Genomic DNA, 24,424 nt, shown 5'->3' on the forward strand with positions numbered 1-24,424 from the left:
GTGAATCACTATATTGTACACCTATAACATAATAAAAAATAAATGAAAAAGAATAAAGCAAAAAATAAAGATTAAAAAGACATGAAAAGAGCAAAGGGATTAGAAGGAAGTGTGATGAGCAATTAAAGGAATATTAATGTGGATAAAGATAGAAAAGATAAAAGGAAAGCTGAAAGAGAACAAAATAAAGGTGAAAAGGAAGATAAAGAGAAAAATGAAAATAAGGAATGAAACTAAAAGGAAAGCTACCAAGACAGATAAAAAAATAAAATAAATAATTAACAGCTCTGGCTAGAGAAGGTGAAGAATGTAAACCCAAAATGTCAGAAAGCAAAAGGATAAAAGCGTGAGGAAAGCTAGACTATAAAAGGGTAAAAATAAACTAATAAAAAGGTGGTCAAAGATTAAAAGCAGAGCTGCATACAATGTGAGATATAAAGAAAACACTTTTCAGAAGACGAGATTGAAAAAAGGTAAAACGGATGTGCTCAGAGAGATTAGGAGAGATAATTAAATGAGCTGAGTTGATTCAGCCACAAAACAATACTCTAACGGTAAGAGGGGAGCTAAAGATAATATACCAAAAGGATGCAAAATACACACACCTTCAGTGACCACAGGGTTAAATTTTATTAAAGTGACAGCAGCCCGGTTTCAAGGGCATAAGACCCTTCTGCAAAGCCGCAGGGGATTTATCTACACCTGCAGAGGTAGAATCGCGCAGCTATTCTGTGCTCTTCTCACAGTTTCTTGGGCAATACTGGAAGCTTCTTGCAAAGGTCCCGACCTGCTGCACTCAGTTGCTCACTGAGGGCCCCGCCCACATCGTCCAGCTGGCTCTCAGCACCCCCAAGGAAGGAGAGAAGCCCCGTTGGCTGGCAGCCTGGATGCAGCTCCATCGGTTCCCCTGCCCTTCATCTGGGCAAACGTGAGCCCAGCAGCTCTTGGCGACATGCAAGTGTGACCAGGACACAAGGGCCAGACTGTGACGGTTAAGAGACTCAAACCTTTGGGTCTGAGTCCCGGCTTTACTGTCCACTAGCTGTGCGACCCTGGAAAACTGCTTAGTCGTTTGGTGTCTCTGTTCCCCATCTGCGAAAGAGAGGTGATAATAATTGTCCTTAGTTCATGGAGTTGAGAGGATGAATGATTAATAACAATAAATGGCACAGAATGTGTGCTAAGTAATGGCTGCTGTTGTTATGACTGATTATAAATCCAGCCCCCAGTAAGCTCGGGTTTTAAGTAAGCAGAATGAGAGTTCTAGAGAAAACCTCTGCTTCCAACCACAACCAGGGCCCTGAACTTCACTGAAGATTGACCCCTGACCATGGTCACAGAGCTTATCTCTGTCAAGGTGCATTATAAACTCAGAGCTTGGATTTGAATGTCTTTAAGGTCTGGTGGGCATTCCCTGGCTCACCACAGACCCCACCATTCCATACTGCTTACTCCTGGCTGCTTCTTATACAGGCATTTCCTGTCTGGTCCCTGCAGGCGCTAGGGTTTGTGACCTCCTGAGCCCCTCCTAGCTCTAATCTCCTGCTGATACATAAAACTCCACATCCCAACCACCACCTCAAGGTCTGAGCCCTTGACCCTGACACTGTGATAATCCCCTATCCCTGGACTCCTTTGCCTTGACCTCTGACATGGCTGCTGACCCACTTGAAGCAGATGTCCCACCATCCTAACCCCATTATGCAGGGTCAGATCCTCGCATGGTCTGGGAGTGACCCATGATCCAGCTTTCTCCAGCCCCACTGTCCAGAGATCATGGATGGTTGGGTCTACTTCTTCCCTGAGAGAAGCCCAGTCTTTCCCGGAGGCAGAGCGGGGACAGAGGATGTGACGCACAGCCTTTACACTGGTCCCCAAGAAACTCTGTGTGCAGCTGAAAATGTCCTCGGAGTCTCCTGAAAGTCTCAGCGTGGTCTGCATGTCCCAGAGCCCTGGGAGGGGTTGGTCTGGGTACAGTGCTCTCAGCTTGGGCTTTTGGGGACAGAAGCACCAGTTGCGGGGAGTGTCCAGCCCAGCCCAGCCCAGACGCTCTGGCTGAAAACCCAACCCCAAGCTTGGCAGGCTGAAAGCAGTGCCAGCACCTCCCATGGAGAGCACTGGCCCCTGCCTCTCAGGAAGCGTGTTGTCAGGGCAACAGTGCTTTGAGTGACGGGCAGGTACCAAGCCTGGGTGCAAGCACATCCACCAGCTTTGCCCTGGAGGACAGGGCTGGACCTGAGACCCTGATGAGGGAGTCTCTCCTCCTCTTCTGGTCCCTGGAATCTGGATGTGGCAGAACACAGGGAGATATGCGGGCTGCCCCCAAAGTCCCCTCTCTCCTCCTCCATCCGGAATCCCGGGGTTAGGTGCTAAGGTCGCATTACCCTGGACAGACAGATGGACAGAGCCCGGACCTCGCCCTCTCTGACCCCCCAGAGCCACGGGCTCTTCCCCCTTCCTGAGGCAGAAGCAGCAGCAGCAGCAAGAGGCTGGAAGCCTGCCCTCCCCACCCTCTCCCTGCCAGGCCCCAGCTTCTGCTCAGGTTCGCTCTTCCATAAGCTCGTGAAAAATTCATGCCCAAAGCTCTGCTCACACACCAAGAAAACACACTCAACTCGCTCGGGGGGCCCTGCTTCGGAAGGTTCAGGGTTCCTGGGGCTGCTGAAGTGAGCAGTGGTGTCGGCACGTGTGTGGGCACCTGTGCAGGTGTGGGATCGGCTACACACAGGTGTCTGGACATGCACCGTCGGGTGTGTTTGTGCCGTGTGCGCATTGTAACCCATTGAGGCACAGCTGCTAGGCAAGCCGGACCTGCACACCTGGCACAAGAGAGGAGGAGCTGGGGAGACCGGGATGTGGGCTGGGAGAACCATCCCAGGCCAGGAACCACTCTAGGCTCCACCTGCTGGGAGGACTGGACCCCCAATGCTCTGTCCTGGTTCTAACTGGCAGAAGCCGAGGCCTGGGGGCCAGGGTCCTTGGCTTCCGTGTCTGAGCAGGTCAGAACATCCGAGAATGCGGTGTATCCGTGCCAGCGGCATTGTGTGCATACACAGCGCATGCGTGTACAGGTGTGTGTTGAGATGGCCTAAGCCGGAAGGGGCCTGGGAACAGAGCTCTTAGGTAGGTAACCCTTGGCTTTCCCCACCCCCGCAAGGCACCCTCTTCCAACTCCACAGGTCCTGTCACTCGGCTCTCACGCTGGTGAAACTAGACTAAGAAACTAGACTAAAAGCCCTAGCAATGAAAAGTAGGAAAAGGTTATTTTTCTGGACTCTTGTTTCCTGTGACTTGTTGCAGAGAAATATTACCCCCATTCCTACGGCTGTTCTCCCAGAGCAATAGGAGAGAGCGAAGTTATGAAATTGAGGGCACCTTCACTGAGCAATCGATTAGCAGCCGAGAGAGCTTGTGAATTGGCTGTCTGGACATTTCCAGTAATAAATGGTGAAATAGTCCATGAATAAGTAGTTGGCGGAGTTCAGAATTACCCCCTAGGAAATGTTGCAGGTCTAGAGACACATTACTAAGGCGAGCACCGTTTTAATGCTCTGGGCTTTGGCTGTTAAATATGTATGCCATCCGCAAAGCACTTCCTGAAATTAATGGCATTTTACAGCTGCTCCAAAGGCAGCGTATTTATATGAAGATGTATAGATTCTGGGGCTGGGGTGGCTTCGCAAATGAAGTGCTAATTTTAGAGGATAGGGCCTGGGAGGGTCTCGGAGAGAGGGTCAGGAAGTGAGCTATCTCAGGGACCTTTCCTGAAATAGCTTTCCGCTGCTAGCTATGATTTTTAACCTTTGGTGACATTGGGCATGGTCTCTAGGCTGGACAGGTCACTTCAATCACAGGTCACCCCGTGCCCAGAAAGATGATAATGATATTAATAATATAATAATAATAATATTGCAGTTTACATTTGCCAGGCCCTAAGTACTTTTCACAGATTGACCCATCTTATCCTAACAACAATGCTGTAAGGTAGATTCTATTATTATCCCCATTTTACAGAAGGAGGTCGATTTTGCTTAGGAATCTCTATGTGGTTGGTGATTCACTGGCAAAGAAGGTACCTTCTCTTTAATTCTTTCCTTGAGCTAACATCAGGGCTACCAGGTGCCGTGGTGCAGTTCGGTCACTGCACAAGAGCATCTGACCTAACAGTTGAGAAGGGATTGAAGCCTCACCCAGGCCCTCTCACCAGGCCCTGTGCCAAGGTTCAGGGCAGCACCATCCCAGAGATTAATTTGCACGAAGGCAGGGTCCACAATAGCCTAAGTTCCCTTCCCTCCGTGTAGTCTCAGCCCCTTCCCCGGCACCTCCTCAACTCTTTTCTCCAAACTTGTGAGCTGCTTGGTTGGAGTTGGGGATGGGAGGCACTGAGATTTAGCATGGAGTCTAGCCAAAGGACCCAGCTTTTCACCCAATTAGACTGAGAGGTGGTTTTCTCAGAACCCCTTGGGGATTCAGACACTCCCTTGCCCTTTCTCTGCAACATCCCAAAGGACTGTTGAAAACCGAGAATGAATCAGTCATGGGATGGGATTTTGAGAAGTAGCATTGCCGGGGAACCAGGGCCAGAGGATCTAGCCCGCCCTCCGCAGCAGGAGCCTGGCAAGAGGCTGCCGGTGGGTTTCTGTGCCTGAGAACCCCTGATGAGGGCCCTTCACTGCTCAGGGGCCCACAGTGTCAAAGGAATGGCCCCACCACTTGAGAGAATTTTGATGCGCCTCCAGATGAGGTGTGTGCTCTTCTTATGGGCATGTGGGCATGAGCTTCCCCCCACAGGCGGATTCTGTCAGCTAAGGGTTGTCACCCATCAGCTGAAGGCTCGAGGCATTCCTTCACGAAGGGGTGCCAAGGTGGCTTGGGGGAAGGTTAAGGCCCAGAAAGAGGCCAAGGAGCTACAGGCAGGAAGGACTGAGCCTGAACTCCATCAGACTATAATTCAACTCTTGTGTGACCTTGGGCAACTTACTGACCTTCTCTGAGCCTCAGTTCTCTCATCTATCAAATGGGGACAATGTCACCTATCTTTTTTTTTTAACATCTTTATTGGAGTATAATTGCTTTACAATGATGTATTAGTTTCTGCTTTATAACAAAGTGAATCAGTTATACATATACATATATCCCCATATCTCCTCCCTCTTGCGTCTCCCTCCCTCCCACCCTCCCTATCCCACCCCTCTAGGTGGTCACAAAGCATCGAGCTGATCTCCCTGTGCTATGTGGCTGCTTCCCACTAGCTATCTGTTTTACATTTGGTAGTGTATATATGTCCATGCCACTCTCTCACTTCGTCCCAGCTTACCCTTCCCCCTCCCCGTGTCCTCAAGTCCATTCTCTAAGTCTGCATCTTTATTCCTGTCCTGCCCCTAGGTTCTTCAGAACCAGTTTTGTTTTTTTTTTTTTTGATTCCATATATATACGTTAACATACAGTAATGTCACCTATCTTGAAAGCTTATGAGCCTTTTCCACTCTGAAGAAGAGTTTAAATCAATGCCTGGTGCATAGTAGGAACTCAGTAAATGATGAGTTTGCTGAGAGTTCAACCCATCCACCTCCGTTCCTTACTCTGTGTATCTCATACTGGATGAGGTCAGTAGCTTCTTTCCAAGGTTTTCCTGCCTCTACTCCCAGATATTCTTCGCAGGGTTGCCAGGGGTTTATTTCTAAATGAGAAATCAGACAGTCATGCCCTTTCAAAGCCCTTCACTGGCTCAAAGCCCTTCACTGGCTCCCTATCACGTGGGAGGGAGGGAACCTGATGTGGGACAGCTGTCACCTATGCTCTGGACCCACAGGCCACCTTCTGAGGACCCCCTGCCCACTAGGGAGAGGCACCATGTGACTCAGGGCCTCTGGCACAGTGAGGTGGTTAAGAGCTCCTGCTCTGGGACCACACCGACTTGAGTCAAATCCTCTCTCTATGGCAGCTGAGTGACCTCCCACGAGTTACGTTATCCTCGTGGATTCACTTTGTACATCTACAGAATGGAGTTACTCGTATCTACCCCCAGAAGGCTGAAACTCAGGCTAAGGGAGGCAATACCAGCTACTGTCCACTGAACCCTCCTGCTCTGCTGGGCTCTGCACTGGACCCCCACGGGCACCATCTCGTCTGCTGATTTGCTGACGCCTGGCACGTGCAAATGCAAACTATCGTAGTTATCAGGAATCACTCACTGGCAGATCCTAACGCTGGGGACTAGATCCTTGGAAAGAGAGAAAGGTGTCAGGGAGCAGGGAGATCTCATCTGTTAGACAGGAGCTGGGGAGCAGTCAGGGAAGAAACGATGAAGGGCCTTCTGCAGCAGTGTGCTCACACTGAAGCAGACATCAGAACCCCCTGGAGGGCTTCTTATAGCACACCTTGCCAGGCCCCACCCCAGAGTTTCTGGTTCAGTATGTCTGGGTGGGACCCGAGAATGTGCATTTCTGACAAGTTCCCAGGTGTTGCTGCTGGTCTGGGGACCACACTTTGGGGACCACTGGCCTGTGTTGACGGTGCAACAGAGAGAGCATGGGATTCAGAATCACAGTTTTGAGTTTGAATCCCAGTTCCACTAGTTTCTAGCTCTGTGATCATTGGATGATCAAATCAATAAGGACCTACTAAGTGCTGTGTGCACGTCAGTAGGTGGCCATCTGCGAGGCACAAAGTTGGCTCTCAGGAAGTACGCTTTCCCTCTCCTGACTCAGCAGGCCATTCTTCTGAGCTCCCCCCCGCTAAAGATGGCTTAGAACACCCTTGCGGAGGACCTGGCCCAAGCTCTCTGGCCCCAGCTGGACCTGCCCCACCCACTCAGCCTTTGTCTGCCCCTCTCCCATCTGTCCCCGCAGGAGGAGCCCTTTGTCATGTTCCGGAAGTCCGACAGGACCCTGTTCGGGAATGACCGGTTCGAGGGCTACTGCATCGACCTGCTCAAGGAACTGGCCCACATCCTGGGCTTCTCCTACGAGATCCGGCTGGTGGAGGACGGGAAATATGGGGCACAGGACGACAAGGGCCAGTGGAACGGCATGATCAAGGAGCTCATTGACCACGTAAGTGAGGCGGGAGCACAAGGGACCAAGGACCTCCCAGGAGGCGTGGCCAAGTCCTCTGTGCACGTCAGGGTGGGGCATCCTGGCAGAGAGCGGCCCTGGGGGAAGGAGAGATGGAGACAAAGGAGCCATTGGTACAGGCTCACCCAGCACAGACTAAACATTGCCTGCCTTCCAGCTCAGGGCCTTCAACTTTCCAGAAGCATTTTCCATCAAATACCTGTTAATGAATGCAATGGATCTGTACCACCAGACCTCTCATATTCCTTCTCTCGTTTCCTTACAACAACCCAGTGAGGTAGGTACTGTTATTACCACCCATTTAACAGACAAGGAAGCTGAGGCAGAGAGAGGTGAAGGTTCCCAGCTAGTAAGCAGTGGAGCTGGGACTCAAAGAATCTTTGGAGGCTTTCCGCTTCTGAAGCCTTGGGCTCTGACCTCTGCAGAAAGCCATCTGACCCCAGGACCCAGGGCAGGGAAGGTTCATATAGTAAGTCTTTGCAACCTGAAAAGCCTCAGCCAAAAGGATTATTATCACTTCGCCTCTCCAAGTGCAGGCAGGCAGCATCAGGGCCTTCTTGTGTTAGCCCTCCTGCGCCTGTCAGAGGGGAGCTGGGAAGGGAAGGAGGCTGGAGCTCAGAGCCAGAAGGCTGAAGCAGAGCCTCACTGGTGGAGTCATTTCCTCGGCCCTAGGAAGCGGGTCTCCCAGGGAAGGCTGGCGGTGGAGACTAATGGTAAAGAGCATGAACTTGGGCTGGATTTGATTCCCACTCTCCCACTTCCTAGCTGTGTGCTCCTGGACAAGTGTCTTAACCTCTTTGTGCCTCAGTTTCCTCAGCTGTAAAATGGGAATGATAATAATAGCCCCCTCCCCCACAGGCTGTTGTGAGGACTAAGTTCACCTATGTGTACTGCATAGTTAGCACCGTGTCAGTACTTGCTTCTGTTGTTTTTATTTTTATCATTACGGCTATTCCTTTGAGGCCGGGGAGAGGGCTTCAGAAAGTCCCTTTTTTTTCCCTGAGCTCGTTTCCTTACTCAACAGTGAGAATAATGATACCTGCCCTGTGTTCTTCCCCACTTGTTGTCAGAGGCGACAACTGGTGGGGAAATAGCTCCTAGATGGCGGAATTCAGTCGAAATGGGAGGGAGTGGTGTTGTCACTGTTATTGGTAATAACTGTAATTATTATGGAAATTAGTCAGCAAGCCCCACAGGCATCTCCATTTATCAGCTCCCCCCTCCCTCCGAGCTTCATGAGTGGGGCTCTGGAGCATGGGGCTCCGGCTGGGTTCTGAGCCTGTCGCTTGCAGAGGTGAGCTGGGCTGGTGAGGAAGCGGAGATCCCGTGAACCGTGGAGGCCACATGCAGAAGTGAATGAGGCTGATGCAAGTCTTGCAACCCATAGCATCCCCAGGAGCCCGAGAGCTCGGCAGAGCCATTTGCAAAGGGGTGGATTAGAAAATCCAGCAGCAGCCAGACCTTCCTAAGCTGACCCTCAGCTGGAGAAAAGAGGGGGTCTCATCCATGGCCTCCATGCAACCCAGTATCCATCAAGCCCGTGGCCCCTGACGGCACATGCCGGTACCTTGTTAAACCCGATTCCCTACAACTGATGAGCCTGTTAGTCCTAGCTTGGTGCCATTTTTAATAACATCATAACTATTTATTAGTGTCGTCAGATAATTAGTCTTCTCACTAGCTCATAGAAAGCGTGGTAAAAGCTTGGCAATATTATTACTTCCTTATTAGGGATCTGAACGAAGATATAAAAAATGATGAATGCCCACCTTTGCAAGAATCTGCTCCCCGAGGCCCATTTGGAGGCGCTGGATGGAGCCTCTGACCAACAGGACTTAAGTCCTTCCCTGACACTCTGCTCCTCTCTGTCCCATGCCACAGGCCTTCCAAGGACCCAGGGTTATGGGGGAAGATAGGGTACCTAGAGGGTGTGTCCCTCTCCTGCTCACATACTTGCCTTCCCCGAAGTTGCCTCCAGCTATGGGAACAAAAAAGGTGATTGAACAGAGCAGTGATTTCTCCATCCATCACCCCATCTCTCTCCCCGATCGTCACTCTCTCCATTTTTACTCCCTGCTCTCTCTCACTCCCCCTCCCCCGAAAGTCTCCTACTCTTGTCCCTGCCTTAAATTACTCCCATGTATTTTAATGACTTTGGAATTCAATAGAGATGGGTTCAAATTCAGGGTCTAGCACATTGTAGCTGACAGTGGGAAAGTTATTGAACCTCTCTGGCCTCTATTTCCACCTCCAGGAAATGGGAATAATTGTAAAAGCCTTCTGCCTAGGGTTCTTGGGAAGATTTAATGAGCTACAGCACATGCTCAGCACACGGGAGCTATCCTGCTGCTCCCCATTTCCTCCTGTCTAAAGTATGCACACAGGGCTTCCCTGGGGGTGCAGTGGCTGAGAGTCCACCTGCTGATGCAGGGGACACGGGTTCGTGCCCCGGTCTGGGAGGATCCCACATGCCGCGGAGCGGCTGGGCCCGTGAGCCGTGGCCGCTGAGCCTGCGCGTCCGGAGCCTGTGCTCCGCAACGGGAGAGGCCACAGCAATGAGAGGCCCGTGTACCACAAAAAATATAAATAAATAAATAAATAAATATAAAAGTATGCACATGGGTGGCCATGATGGCAGTGGGAGAGTTGGCCCCTCGGCCGTGGTCACCTTGGTGGGCCACAGTGACCTGGGATCTAGTCCTTGCTCCTCTGAATCCAAATTGGAGCCTCAGGGAACTGACTCATACTGATCAGACTCACGGGGGATTGAGGCACACCCAAGGTATCACCCCCTTTCTACACTGGGGGCCTTTCCTGACACCTACCATCAAGAGCTTCTGTTCTGGCACCACGAGCCTGGGATCCTGCTAGGGATTATGGAGATGGAGCCCTAAGTATGGAAAGCCTGAAGCCAAGAGGGCACACTGCTGCTGGAGAAGGGGGCAAGAGACAAGCCTTGAAAAGCCTTGGGTGCTAAAGTGAGGAATTTGGTTTTAATCCTGTGAGCTACAAGGCACAGCTGAAAGATGTAGAGCAAGGGGGTGACATCAAATTGGGACTTGTGCTGCCGGGCTAAACTGGGGCCAGTCTGGAGGCCAGCACTGGGACCTGGGTGGAGGAGAGCATGGTGGCCTCCGAAGGTTGTGGTCAAAAAGGAGGAAAGTAGATGGAATAGGATGGAGACATGAAGATAGAATTGATAAGTTTGGTGATTGGCGGCATGAAGGAGGCAAGGAGAAGGGAGGGAGGAATCAAGGACAAGTTGTGAAATTCTAGCTTGGGTGGCTGGGGCGGTGGTGAGGTCATCCCCACAGGATTTGGTAGAGGTTCAGACATCATGTTGGGATTGGGGTCTCAGGAGGTGGCTGCCGTATGGCTGGGCACTCAGAGGAGGTGGCAGGGCTGGAGGTGGAGGTTTGGAGTCACGAACACAGCCTCGGGGGAACCTTGGGACACAGAAACAGAGGCGGGGATTGCTGGGGAGAGAAGAGAGGAGGACCTGGGGTGGGACCCTGAATGGCATGGAAGTGTGAGGAGGGGATGAAAAAGAGGCCTCAACAAGATGCCTGAGCCCGCAAGGCCAGAGAGGAGGGAGGAGGGCCAGGGAGCATTGGTGATGGAGGCCAAAGGGGGAGAGGCTTCTGGGAAGGCATGGACACAGGGTCTCAAGTAGCAGGTGGGGAGGCGGAGGGAGACGAGGATGGAACAGCATCCACGAGTTGGCACAAGTGTGATCTCCTGGGGGTACAGGGTCAGGCCCCACACAGGTTCCTTGAACACCCCTGGCCTGGCCTCTTGCAAGCTTTCTTTTCGGAGGCCGAGGAGTCCTGTCCTGGCTGCTTTCCCAGGCCTGTGAACAGAGAGGGGGGAGGCGAGGATGAACGCCCTCCAGGCCACAGGAAGCCATTCATTCTTTTTTTTTTTAATTTTTTTAACATCTTTATTGGCGTATAATTGCTTTACAATGGTGTGTTAGTTTCTGCTTTATAACAAATTGAATCAGTTATACATATACATATATCCCCATATCCCCTCCCTCTCGCGTCTCCCTCCCACCCTCCCTATCCCACCCCTCTAGGTGGACACAAAGCACCGAGCTGATCTCCCTGTGCTATGCGGCTGCTTCCCACTAGCTATCTACTAGCTATCTGTTTTACATGTTGTAGTGTGTATATGTCCATGCCACCCTCTCACTTACGCCATTCGTTCTTTTATCTCGAAGTTGTTACATCTCACTAGAGCATGTAAGGTGGTTTCCCTGTCTCATGGAGGCGGCTAGACCAAGATGACTGAGACAAGGAGTGGTCATGGCTAGCCCTGGCGTGTCTTCCCTTCCCCTGTGAAAGAAATAGCACTGCTCAGGCGTCCCTCTCTGTCGTCGTGTAACACTGAGAGCAGAGCAGAGAAGGTGGCACAGCTCCAAGGACCCATTTCCCCTCCTGACTCTTCTTCCAGACAGACAGTGCCTTTGGACTGTGCTGGTGCTGCCCGCACCTGGCGTGGGGCTGGGCACGCAGAGCAGGCATTGATGAATGATGTATGAATGAGCATGTGGACTTGCACACCATCCCCAGAGACACGGCTATGGGGTCATGACTACTGAGCTTCCCACCCAAGGTGTGCGAGCAGAGGGTCTGGTGTCAAGGCCGTGACCGACCCCGTCACACACTGTGTCCGCTGCCTTCCAACCAAGAACCAGATCTTAGTTCTGGCCAGCATGCGTTGGTCTTAGGAGGGGCCCCAAATCCCTGTTTGGGTGGCCAGGAAAGGCTTTGCCAAGCCACCTCCTTCAGGCTGGCCAGTGCACTTTGAAGCAAGGCATGCTGGGAGCTCACCTAGGGCAGGTCAGAAGCCTGGATGGGACAGGGCAGGTGAGGGCAGGGAAGCAGATGGACTGAAAAGGTAGCCTTTTGTCAGGGCAGCCAGGTTGCCCAGAGCAATGACTGAGGAGCTCCGGGGAAGCTTAGGATCTACCTGAAGACGACCAAGTAAGCAGGTGGGGGATGCAGGAAAGACCTGGGCTACATTGAGATTCACTGCAGGGCTGTCAGCTGCCAGGACCCAGCAAGCAGAGACTAGCCTGGGAAACCTGGAAAGAGCCTGGCAGGAGGTCAGGGTCCAGATAACCAGTGCAAGAAAGGAAAAGGAGCAAAGCAGCAACAGAGCTGCAGGGGTGAGGGGGTTGCTGGAGGGAAACCAAGGGTGGAGGAAGCAACGGGAAGAAGCTGGCCCTCCCGCTGAGGATCATGCCTTCCTTCCTTCCACAAAGCTTTATGGAACCCTATCTCAGCCTGGGCTTCTGGAGGGCAGAGGCTGACGAGGCTCAGACGCTACTACTGCGTGGGTTGGGGGGTGATGCTGGGGAGAGTCAGGGCACGGAAGAGGAGCAGAGGGGAGGGAAAGCCGATAGAGGGCGCAGCATTGAGCTGGTCACCACTGAGTGCTACTAATCCAAGTCTGCACCCCAGAAAAGCCTGACAAAGTGTGTCTCAGGACCACCTCTCGGGGTGAGGGGAAAAGGGGGAACAGGTTTATCCACTGGCACCTGACTTTCATGCATTTCTGGGTTTGGCAGGGCCTGCATGGGAGCCAATCAGGGCCCTGCAGCAGCGTCCGCAGGAAGTTATGGGGGAAGCGGGGCAGGAGAGACGGGAAAGAAGGGGACAAGAGGTGTCCAGGTGGGCAGGAGGTGACATGCTGGCAGCTTGTGCCTGCGTGAGGTTGGTCATGGCCAGAGGGTCTGACCTGGTGCATGAGACGGGTGAGCCAAGCACACATGACGGGCCAGACCCGGGGAGGTGACTGGAGATATAGGAGCAACCAAGGTCAACGTGGTTCCTGCCCCTCTGGGAACAAGCAATGAATCAACCAAGTTAAATTTCATTAAAATGTTGATCGGTGCTGCGAGGAGGAATATGTACAGGGGACTTTGGAAGTGTAAAACAGGGAAATGACTCAGGCTTCCCTGCAGAGGTGACTCTGGAGCTGAGACTTGAAGAATGAGGAAGAGATATGCAGGACTTAGGTGGGGGTACCGACCTGGGTGGGGTCGCCGAGGTTGCTGAAGTCTCCGCTCTCATCAGGGGTCCTGCAGGGCTGGTAGGACCGTGCCGGGGCAGACCCTGGGTGGACGCCGGCCTTGTGGACAGGCAGGGAGTGGGGAAGGGGGGATCTTACAGAGATGCGAATGGAGGTGTGATGCATCCCCCATAGTGTGCCATGAAGCGGGGAACGCCAGCTGAGCTGTCCTGAAAGACAGCCCTGTGGGGACTCAGGAACCGGCCATTCTCCCAGGCCTGGGAAAGGCACGGGCTTCATGACTTACTGCCAGGCATCCATTAGCTCAGGAAGCCTATGTGTGAAGCACGGGTACACAACCCCTCGGTCAGCACTTAGGAATTTTCTAGCACCTGTCCCATGTCTTTAGATACATATGGGCTGTTCCGAGGTTATCGGTGGCTACAGTGCTGATTGTTAAGTGTGGCGCTGGCCGGCTGGTGGGACATCAGTGGACACCACCTGTGACTCAGTGTACCCCCCAAAAGAATTGCAGTGCACCAGGCCCTGAAGAAGGGCTCGCTGGGTGACCTCTTCTAAACCTCAGAGGGTGGATCCAGCCAATGCTCCCACTGATTAAGGGATTCACTTGTTCATTCAATTTGTTCAGTTAAGCCCCATGCTAGGCACTGTGGATACAGTGTGAACTAAACGGTCAGGATCCCTTCCCTGAGCCTCAGGATCTTACATTCTAGTGGAGGAAACAGGCAGGCAGTAATCTATGAATGTATGAATAGATGTAAGTATTCCACAAGAGGAGTGTGGCCAGGTGAAAGAGCTTCCCTGGCTGGCAGACTGGCGCCTGAGCTGAGAGGCCCTGCACATCAGAAACCAGTGGGGAGTCCTGGAGGAAGGTCCTAGAGACTTGTGAGAGGTGGGAAATGCCTTCCCTGTCCTCCTAGTCATCAGCATTCAGAGAAATCCAGGGAAGGGGTCTGGGTCATTTCTGGCTCCCTGGCGGGTAACAGAAAATGGTACATGAGGGACAGATGAAGGAGGACATAGACTTGGAAAGGTGTCACCCAACATCAGCCATGGCCTTGAGACTGTGCACTCTGGTCTCCCAGCCTCCAGGTAGGCTGGCAGATGTGACGGGAAGATCTGGTGTCTAAGACACCACCATTACCTCACTGTGTCCCACCTTCCTCCCAGTCAGGGAACAGACCTTGGTTCTGGCCTATATGCATTGGACCCAACGCCTGTTTACAAGGCCAGGAAAGGCTCTGCCCAAGTCTGCTCTCCCAGCCTAGAACAGGGCACTTCAAAGCAAGGCATGCTGGGAGCTCACCTGGGGGGCAGGACAGAGTCCCGGATGGAGTAGGGCAGGCTTGGGGTGGAGGAAACAGATGGACCGCAGAGATGGCCCCATCCCCAGGGCAGCCAGGTCGCCCAGGGCTGCCACTGCGGGTGCTGTGGAGCTGAAGATGTCACCAGGACCTGCCTGAGGAGAGCCATGAGGACCGGTGAGGGCTATCAATGAATGCTAGGGACCACTGATAGGTCATAAGTAAGGGTACCCATCAAGGACAAGGGCACAGGGTGCAGGGTCCAAACACTGGAGGGAGGCTGGTGAGAGACAGGCAGGCTGGGCCAGACCCCGGCAGACTGGCAGGGGTCAGAGTGACCTCAGGAAGAATGGGGGAACTGAGCAGGGAAACAGAGGCCAGAGCTCAGCCCGTTAGGCTGGAGTAAGGGTTGATCAGGACTCTTGGGGGTACTTTGATGCTCAGTCTTCCAACAAAACTTTACTGAGCCCCTTCTTTTTGCTTGCCTTTGTGCTAATCCTGGAGATACATTAGTGAGTGAAATAAATGTAGTCCCTGCCCTCCTGGAGCTTATATACCAGCAGAGGAGCTAGATATTAAGCAACAACTTATAGATCAAAATTCATGTGTGGTAAGGGCATTGAGGACCAGCACAGGGGCTATGGGAATGTACAACTGGGACCTCACAGCCCGTGGAGGGAGGGGGCTCCCTGCCCCCAGCTCCTTGGGCTTGGCTGGGCAGGGCCTCTCTGGGCAGATACCATCTTCAGGGCCCTGTGGGATGGAGAAAGAGAACCCCCAGACACAGGAGATGGAGCCGTGGGGCGTCCATCCCCAGGGCCCTGTGGCTATGAAGCAGGGAGGATCCGCCCATCCTTCCTGGAGGACAGAGGCACAGCTTGGAGCCTTTTGGGACTCAGGAATCACCAGTTCTCCAGGTCAGGGAAAGGCACAGCATCATTCCTCACCATCAGGCCATGAGGTTGCTATCAGCTCAGGAAGCTGGCTTGTGAATCACAGGTGTTGGTAGTTGACCCATCCGCTGGCACTCATGAATCTACTAGCACTCGTTTCCCCTCTGTTCAGACGTGTGGGTTGTTAAGGCCATTGGCTGCCAGGCTTATGTCCAGGGCCTTTCAAGGGGCACTGTGTTTTCTTAAGCTTGGAGAGGCCAGGGTTCGTCAGCAGATACTGCCTGTGACTGGCTTTGCCCTCTTAGAAAGTGCCAGGTGCCCCAGCCAGCTGGCTCTGAGGACACGCTTGCTGGCTGTCTCTCCTAAACCAGCAACGCCCCGTTCATTCAGTCCCCAAATCTCTACCGAGGGCCTGCTGTGAGCCAGACACTATGCTAGGTGGGGGGAATAGAATAGTGAAAAGACACAGGCTCAGGCCCGGCTCTCATGAGCTTATGGGCCAGTGGGGGGAGAAATCACCCAATACCTCTAAAATCACAAATAAGATCAGTGCTAGGACTGCAAATACCTGGTGCTGTGAGAGTCATCACCAGGGAGGCCTGATTTCCCCTGGGGGTTTTGTCTTTGGAAGTGATGTTGGAGCTGAAATCTGAAGGAGAAGCAGGCATTAGCTCAACAAAGAGTTCAGAGAGGAAGAAATTCCAGGTAGAGAAAAATACCGTGCAAAGGTCCTGAGGTGAGCATGGACTGGAGGGTCTGAAAGAAGCCAGTAGGAAGAGAACCAGGGGAAAACAAAATGGGAGGTAAGGCTGCAGAGGCAGGCAGGGCTAGATGTGCACTTTCCAATTCACTAGCCACCAGCCACATGGGGTTATTTAAATTTAAACTTAAATTAATTAAAATCAATTGGTTAAACTAATTTAAATTACTTAATTTAAAATTAATGAAATCAAAGTATAAATTTATTTCCTCAGTTTTACAAGCCACATTTCAAGTTCCACATGTGGCTCGTGGCTACCATATTGGACAGTGCAGGTACAGAACATTTCCATCATTGCAGAAAGTACTATTAGACAGCACCAGGTAGATCGTGAATGGCTTAATGAACCCATAACAAGAATTTTGTATCTGAAGGGCAGAGGGAAAAGTCTTGACATATATTAAGCAGCATTGGGAATCAGAAAAGATTCTAGTTGGAGAAACAACACTTTGGGAAAAGACTGGAAGGTGAATTCCATGGATCCCACACACCAGAGATGTGGGCAGAGAGCCAGCAGACAGAGCCCTGGGGACAAGTCCTGCCTATGTGGCAAGAGTGAGACTAGGTTTCTTGGGTGGCTTTGGCAGTAGAAGTACAAGGACCTGAAGAGAAGTTGGGGCGAATCAGCATGTTCTTGTAGCCATAGGGCTCCCAAGCCTAGCCAGGTGATGTGAAGTGTATGCTGGGGAGACCCAGGCAGTCATGGTCAGAAGGCAGAGTCAAGTTCAGGTCTCTGGGAATGCAGCGTGGGCTCACGCAGGGCAGGGTGGGTCCAACCATAAGGCCTGCCTATCAGAATAGGACAGGTGCAGGGGCAGGGCTGGCAGTGGGAGGTGCAGGGAGTTGCGTGCACCCTGCCCAGGGTCCTAGGTGGCACGTGTGTGTGTCCTAGGGCTGCCACAGCAAATGACCACAAACTAGGGGGCTTAAAAACACAGAAATTTATTCTCTCTCAGTTCTGAAAGCCAGAAATCAGAAGTCAAGGTGTCCACAGAGTTGGTCCCTTTGGAGGGAGCATCTGTTCCAGGCCTCTCTCCTAGCTTCTAGTGTGGCTGGCAATCCTTGGCATCCTTGGCTCGAAGTGGCATCACTTCAGTCTCTGCCTCCCATCACATGGCCTTCTCTGTGTGCAACAGTGTGTCCTCTCTTCTTCTTATAAGGACACTAGTCATTGGATTTGGAGCTCACCCTAATTCAGTATGACTTCATCTTAACTTGATGACTTCCACAAAGACCTAATTTCCAGCGCTTCTGGGTTGGTGGACACACGGAGATGTGGGGAGAGTGGCACGCCCAGAGAAAGAGAGAAAGCATGGAAGCTCCGCACCATTTCCCACATAACTTTCCCTATGTATCTTCTTCATCTAGCTCTTCCTGAGTTCTATGCTCTTATAATAACCAGTAACATTGAGTGGCTGCACCATTTTACATATCCACCCACAGCCTATGAGGCACCCAGTTGCTTTGCATCCTTATCGCCACTTGGTATTATCAACATTGTTTTCTTTTGGCTCTTCTGATAGGTATGCAGTAGTATTAGGGGAATTTTAAACCACTTGGGGAGTGTTGCTAGGGGACCTATGAGGGAAATACGGTGACACAGAGAGTCTGAATAAAAAACAGGCTCATGCCAGGAGCCTTCCACAAGGCTGCACACTCAGGAGAGGGTGTTTGCACACTGATGGCTTTAGGGGCACTCAGCGGGAGTCAGGAAGAAACAGATCTATGCGGAAGTGGACACGCCCACTGAAGACAGAGAAAGTGTGTCCTCCCTAGGCACAGCCCCAGCTACGTTACCCAGGAATTTCTCCAAGGTTGTTTAGTCCCAGTGGCAATAATAAAATACTGTTTTAGGTGGTGGTGAGTGGGGGAGCCTATTTCCAAATAAGGTCACATTCACAGGTACCCAGGGTTAGGACTTGAACATATTTGGGGAGGGGGTGCCCAATTCATCCCACACTGCACATGGCTGGTATGGTAGAGTGGTAAAACATCGGGGTTTGAGGTCACAGTGAACTGGGTCCAAGTACTGACTCAGCCACTCGCCAGCTTGACCAAACCTCCTAGCCTGATGGGCCACAGTACCCTCACCTGGAATGTGGTGATCATGTTTAGTGCCTCATGGGGCTACTGGGAGGGTCACATAAGGTAATGTGGGTAGTACACTTAGCAATGCTTGGCGTATAAGAAGCATCTATGAAAGATAGTAGTTCTTACTATTTTAACTATAGCAGTCAGCAAGCAGATGCCCTGGGGGATCCCCAACCAAGAGGCAGAGCACATAGATGGGGAATCTGGTGGGGACCATACTTGGGAATCCAAGTAGGCAGGTGCCAACTGGGCCACCAGACACAGGTAGCAAGCTGAGGCTTGCCAGGTTTCACTCTGGGGTATGAGGCTATAGCATCCGACCAGCAGCCAAAGTGCCTGGATACTAAGGGCAGAAATGTGGAGCTGTAGCTAGTTAAGTCATTCTTGCCTTCACTTCTGGCTGTGGAGACGTGGTAAAGCAAATGGTGCCAATTGACCTTATGCAAGCATGGAGGAGAGTAGGACAGCTGGAGCCAGGCGGGTCGTGACAGATTCTTGGAAAGCTGCTTATAGGGATGAAGTAGTGTCCTGGAAGAGCTGTCCTACCTGGTCCAGAGGTTTATTTATTTTTTTTAAGGTATGGAAAGGTCTTCAGTGAGGCAGAAGGGGCTAACAAATCACCCATAAGACCAATGAATGTGTTGCACAAGTCAGAGGTTTGGTTTGTTCAAGGACATGATTACTGTAAATATGAGAGCAAAGACCTTGGACCTTCTGTGAGCTTCAGTTTCCCTCCATAAATAATACGGGTTGGAATAGATGTTGCTAAAGGTCTCTTGTCCAGCTCTGACAGCCTATGATTTTATGAATCATCCTCAAAGAAAACTTGCACAAGTGGGAAGAGCCTGCCAAGATTGGGCCTTTCATTCTGAGTAATGAACTGAAACAGCAAAGGCTTGACATCTGTTCAGCTCTTTCAAGGGAAGTTGGACAAAATAAGGCCTTTTTCAGGGAAATCGTAACCAACGGTGAAATGTAGTATTTCCTGCCTAAACCAAAAGCAAAGTGGAGAACTCCAGCCTTCCTGAAGCCCAAGGGAGAACACACATCAAAACTTCCTGTGAAGAAGGTCAGGTTGACCGGTTGTCTTGCTGCCGTAGGCACAGGTACCTTCCAACACTATTAGAACCTGAGAGCAGAAAGGCTGGTGGGGAGATTCTGAAGGTTCTGAAACCATCTGGGGGAAGAAGGAGGGCCTCTGGCCCTGTGGTTGGCTTCCTCGCCACTCCTGGAACATTCGTGGTGGGAAAGACATTGGCTGCAAACACACTGACCCCTCAGTTACTAACACTGTCATCCAACCTGCCATCAAAAGCCGAAGGAAGATTTGCCACCATTGACTTTGAGGTTCTTCCCAAGAATCCACTACAAGCCCCAGAAGCCATTCCCAGAGACCAGTTCCAAATGCATTCTGAACAGTGATGGTGACTCTGGAGTCAGAACAGAGCCTCCCAAAGCAATGTGCTTTGAAGGGGCGGGGCTAGGGGAGGCCAAGTCCTAGAATGATGTCATGCCAACATTATAGAGGATCTTAGAACTTCAGGACTGAAAGGGACCTTCCAGAATGTCCCACCCCAGCTCCCACTCCAATTGGAGTGCTATCCACAGCCTCCAACAGGGGCCCCCTTCACCAGAAGCTCCATGAGAGCAGAACTGGGTCTCTTGCTCACCCGTGTACCCCCAACTGGTGCACAGTAGGTCTTGAGCAAATACACATTAGTCCCTCTGCACCTTCCCCGACAGTTCTCTCTCCTTTTGTTGCTTTCCTTTGTGCACACCCTGAAATGAGAGGGCTCCAGGGAGCTAGGGTGGCAGCAGCTACCTGCTTCTTCTTCCTCTGCCTTCAAAGCTAGGCAAGTTCCAACTCACACACTTAGAAGCTTACAAAAGGAAGGTCCCAGTATGAAACATCCCTTGTAATAGGCCCCTCCTCCCCGACTTTCCCAGGTTCTAAGATTCACCGAATCCTTGGGCTCCTAGTGTCAATAATCAGTCGTGGGGGCTGACATTAGAAGGAGAAACATTGGGGTTATGTGCCAGTGCCCCGCAGCCTGGAGCACCTGCAGAGTCATTTAGGAGCTGGGGCTCTACCCATACCAGTCCTCCCTGTCTTGAAGTTTCATTTCAACTTGGTTGCTGGTTCCTATTCTAGGATCGGTGTAGTCAGAGATGTGTTAATAGCTACCACTTAGAAAACAATTTGATTAACGTCTGTCTGTCCTACTAGACTATAAGCCCCAGGAGGGCAGAAACCATGTCTGTTTGGCTCAGCTGCGTATCCCTAGTGCCTAGTGAAGCTCACAAAACAATTAATTGTTTAAATACTCAATTAATTAATTAAGCTGGACCAAGTCAGTGGATGATTGCCTAGAGACTATTGTTTGGAAGGGGGTTCTCAGAGGCAGCTGCCACCCTTAGCAAAAGGGTCTTTAGTGCTGGTCTTTAGGACTCAGCCTCTCTTTCTGTCCTGCCCCACCCGAGGAAGGGAAGTGATAACTTGGTTCACATTCTGGTATGTACATATCCACAGGAGCCCAAGGCACAGCCTCTCAGAGGGACACATTATTAGTTAACAAATATTGCAAAGGCTGAGATGGGGCTGTGGAGTAGAGAAACAAAGCAGTGGGTCAGCCACAGTCCCAGCTGCGCTTAGCAACTCACAGGTAAATAGGCAGATATGACACATGGCTGCACATACTGCCATTTCAACTGAGCAGGTTAGGACCTTACTGTGGGACAGCGCGAGCTTCATGGGAGTTTAGAATTGGAGGATATCAGGGAGGGCTTCTTGGAAGACATAGCATATGCAAAGGAGTATGGAAGGCGGTAAGAGTTAGACAGCAGGAAGAGACATTCTCAACAGGGCACAGTGTGTGCAAAGCGTGGAGGTCAAGAAGGGAATGTGGTAAACAGGAAGCAGCTTAGTGGGGCCTTGTGCAAGAGGAGAGCAGTGAGGGAAGCCTGCAAAGATGGGAGTGAGAGATTGTAGATTTTTAGTCAGAAAAAGCTCAGACCAGAGATACAGACCTTTAATCATTCCCCTTGTTAAAATTGTGATGGGCTAAGATTGATCAACTTATGGGCATCCCTAGCCTTCCCCAGTCCCTTCCCTTCCTCCTCTGCTCTGTTCTCTTGCCTCCCCTCTCCTATTAAAGAGGGCTCTGAAGTTGCCTGTTTAGTTTCTTCCCCACCCTTTCCCTCCAAAGAGAGTATTATTTTTGCCCCACTGGTTTTTGGGGCTTTGAGGATATATAGAATATCCAAAGTGGCATGAAGCGTGCAAGAAGTAGATAGGAGAGGAAACTAGATATAAATAAGGGTTGCTGTGGATTCTGTGTCCTCTTCATGACCTTTGATAGTCACAAAGAAAGAACACCAGCTATTTTTAAATGTTTGAAGATTGCTGAACTGTATTTGAAAGGCACCATTTTGAGAATGGACCACATGGGTTACAGCTGCAATAGGGTTCCATTCTCTGCATGTTGATACCACTGTCCTTTTCCTCAAGGCCATGAGCTCTTGGAGAACAGGGGTTAGGTCTAATTCATTATTGTCTCCCAGCACCCTGGGCATGGCCTGGCCCAGAACAAGGGTTAGTAAATATTGAAACTAAGGAGTGGTGAAGTGATCCAGGGCTCAGGCAACAGACTCCACTTCACTCCCTCGTCTCTCCTCCCTTCAAGAAGGGGTGCTCTGTCCCCTGCTAGCCTTAGGCTTTGCTCATAGTCTGTCTGTCTCTCGTTGCAGAAGGCAGATCTGGCTGTGGCCCCCCTGACCATCACCCACGTCCGCGAGAAGGCCATCGACTTCTCCAAGCCCTTCATGACCCTCGGTGTGAGCATCCTCTATCGCAAGCCCAATGGCACCAACCCCAGTGTCTTCTCCTTCCTCAACCCCTTGTCCCCAGACATCTGGATGTACGTGCTCCTCGCCTACCTTGGTGTCAGCTGTGTCCTCTTTGTCATCGCCAGGTAAGGGCAATGCCTTGACCAGAGGTCTGGCCCAGGGTTAGAGGCTCAGGGAGCCAGGCAGGTCCCCCCATCCTCAGCAATTTGCACAGAAGGCCCAGGTTCAGGCCACTGCTGTACCTGCTCTCCTGCCTCCCTCCGTGAGGCTCAGATCCTTTCATATCGCTCAGGGATCACCCCATGGCCTCTGAGCTTGAATCCCCCAGTCTTCACCCTGGTCTGTGTCCATGACTCTGAGAGGCAGCAGTTGTATCCCAGGTCCTATGAGCAGGAGAGGTTAAGTCACTGCCCAAGGCTGCACCACCTGGGCCAGGCACCCAGTACAGCAGACCCAGGCGCATTGGGTGGCCCAGCAGGTAGCTTGAAACTTGGCAAACAGACTGTGTCCATCCAGTCCACAACAGCAGGGGGAACAATGCCACATAAACTCACACGCATGCACACATGCAGAAACTTGGCACACGCACCTACCTGCCTCTAACATGTACTAGCAATACCCTTGCATATTTAGTTGTTCACATGAAGTAGACACAGCACATCCTTACGGGTGGGTGGTAGGGAGAGGTCACTAGGAAACAGGTTTAGCTCAGTGTTTACTGAGCGCCATCTGTGTGCCCAGCACCATGCTCTGTCCTTTACAGCCAGTTATCTTATTTAATTCTCACAGCCTCCCATGAAGGGGAGACATCTGGACTCAGAAAGGCTCAGTACACGCCAAGGCCATCCTAGCAATAAGGGACACATCCGGCAAGTGAACTCAGGTCACCAAGTGTTTTATCTGCAACCCACATCTCTGGCCACCTGGACATTCGTGTTCTGTTCCCGCCCCAAGTTGGTGGCTCCTGGGCCCTCTGCCTCCTGCCTCCAGGCTCCAGCCCCAGCCCCTGCCCCTGCCCTGGTTCTTTTTTCTCTAAATTCTAACACGGTGTGAAGCGAGACTTCTCCGGAGAAGCAGTTTGAGATCCAAGGACTTGGTGTTTCGGCCTTTTTCTCTCCTGAGCCTTCTTTGAAAGCCTTCCCCCAACCCTGCTTCTTTTCACTCCCTCCTCCCACACAGAGACAGACCAAAGGGAAGGATGTGAGAGAGGAAATTGTCCTGCCTCCGAAGCTCTTTGCTGCCGGCAGGCCTGATGCTGCCTGCCTGCTCGCCCAGCCTGCCACAGAGAGACCTTCATTATGCCTCTTGTCTCTAATGGTCTAACAAGCCTTTGAAAGCCAGGAGCCATTCTCCAGAGCTCTCACCATAATTTTAGCAGCTCCAGCCGGCCTCTTGGCTCCCACCCCCTTGCAAACAGCTGGAGTTTTTCCAGCATCAGCGTTGCTCGTTTGATGTGCCTCCCATCCCCCTCTAATCCCTGGCTTTTCATCAGCTGTTGGCAGCCCAACCTCCTTCCCACCCACTACCTCCTGGCCAGGCAGGTAGGAGCCCCCTCTCAGGGTTAGGCTGGGAAGACTTCCTGGAAGAGATGGGACTTCTGGAGCTGCTGGAATGACACAGGATGCCGGAGAGAGAGGAGAGGGACAAGGGCCTCGGCCACAGAGCCATGAACAGCATCGTAGGACAACTGTCACACGGTATAACACTCCGACAACACAATTCACACCCATCCTGTCAAGTCCTTACAGCAGTCCTGTGAGGTCGCTACGATCATCTCCACTCTACAAAAGCAGAAACTGAGGCTCACAGGGGTTAAGTCTTTGCCCAAAGTCAGAAAGCCTTTCCGTGGAGTGTCAGGCTTCAAACCAAGACTTGCCCGACTTTAAGCCAGGGGTGGCACACACAGGAAGCATGAGGGAGTGAAGCAGGCTGGGTGGCAGGCGGCAGGGAGTGGTGGGAACTGAGGCAAACTTGAGCACACACGTGGAGAAAAGGGTGACTACCACTCAGCTCTACCCGACTGTGCTAAACAGGAGTACCGACCAGTGCTGCGGGCTTCATGATTTTAGAGGGAGGTTCAGATTTTCATGTGAAGCCTCACGGCTTTTATAAGTAGCCACTAATTTGATATTTTACAATACTGTTGAGGTCGAGCACAGCACATCTGTAGTGTGGATGTGGCCCTCTGTCCCCTCGCCTCCACATGGCCTGTGTCCTTTGGACCACTCCTTGCTGTCTGCTGGAGAGCTGGACACAGCTGCCCAAGAGATGGGGTCTGCGAAGGGTGGGCAGGTGTCCAGGCCCCCTCCGGGCAGCTCCAGCAGGGCACAGGGCTGTCCATCCTAAAAACTGGCCTGGGGCTTCCCTGGTGGTACAGTGGTTGAGAGTCTGCCTGCCGATGCAGGGGACACGGGT

At 51.8% G+C, this 24,424-nt stretch overlaps 1 protein-coding gene across 1 annotated transcript in view; it reads left to right on the forward strand.

The window, feature by feature from the left end:
* GRIK3 (glutamate ionotropic receptor kainate type subunit 3) overlaps window positions 1-24,424 on the forward strand; it is a 230,854-nt gene that overhangs the window by 185,270 nt on the left and 21,160 nt on the right. Inside the window, 2 exon segments of the mRNA XM_089895906.1 lie at window positions 6,852-7,055; window positions 21,911-22,134. Of these exon segments, the coding sequence (XP_089752032.1) occupies window positions 6,852-7,055; window positions 21,911-22,134 (428 nt within the window).

The sequence above is a fragment of the Delphinapterus leucas genome, chromosome 1 (assembly GCF_059928025.1).
Source record: "Delphinapterus leucas isolate spDelLeu-1000000601 "Yukka" chromosome 1, BTC_Dleu_Yukka2, whole genome shotgun sequence".
NCBI lineage: Eukaryota > Metazoa > Chordata > Mammalia > Artiodactyla > Monodontidae > Delphinapterus > Delphinapterus leucas.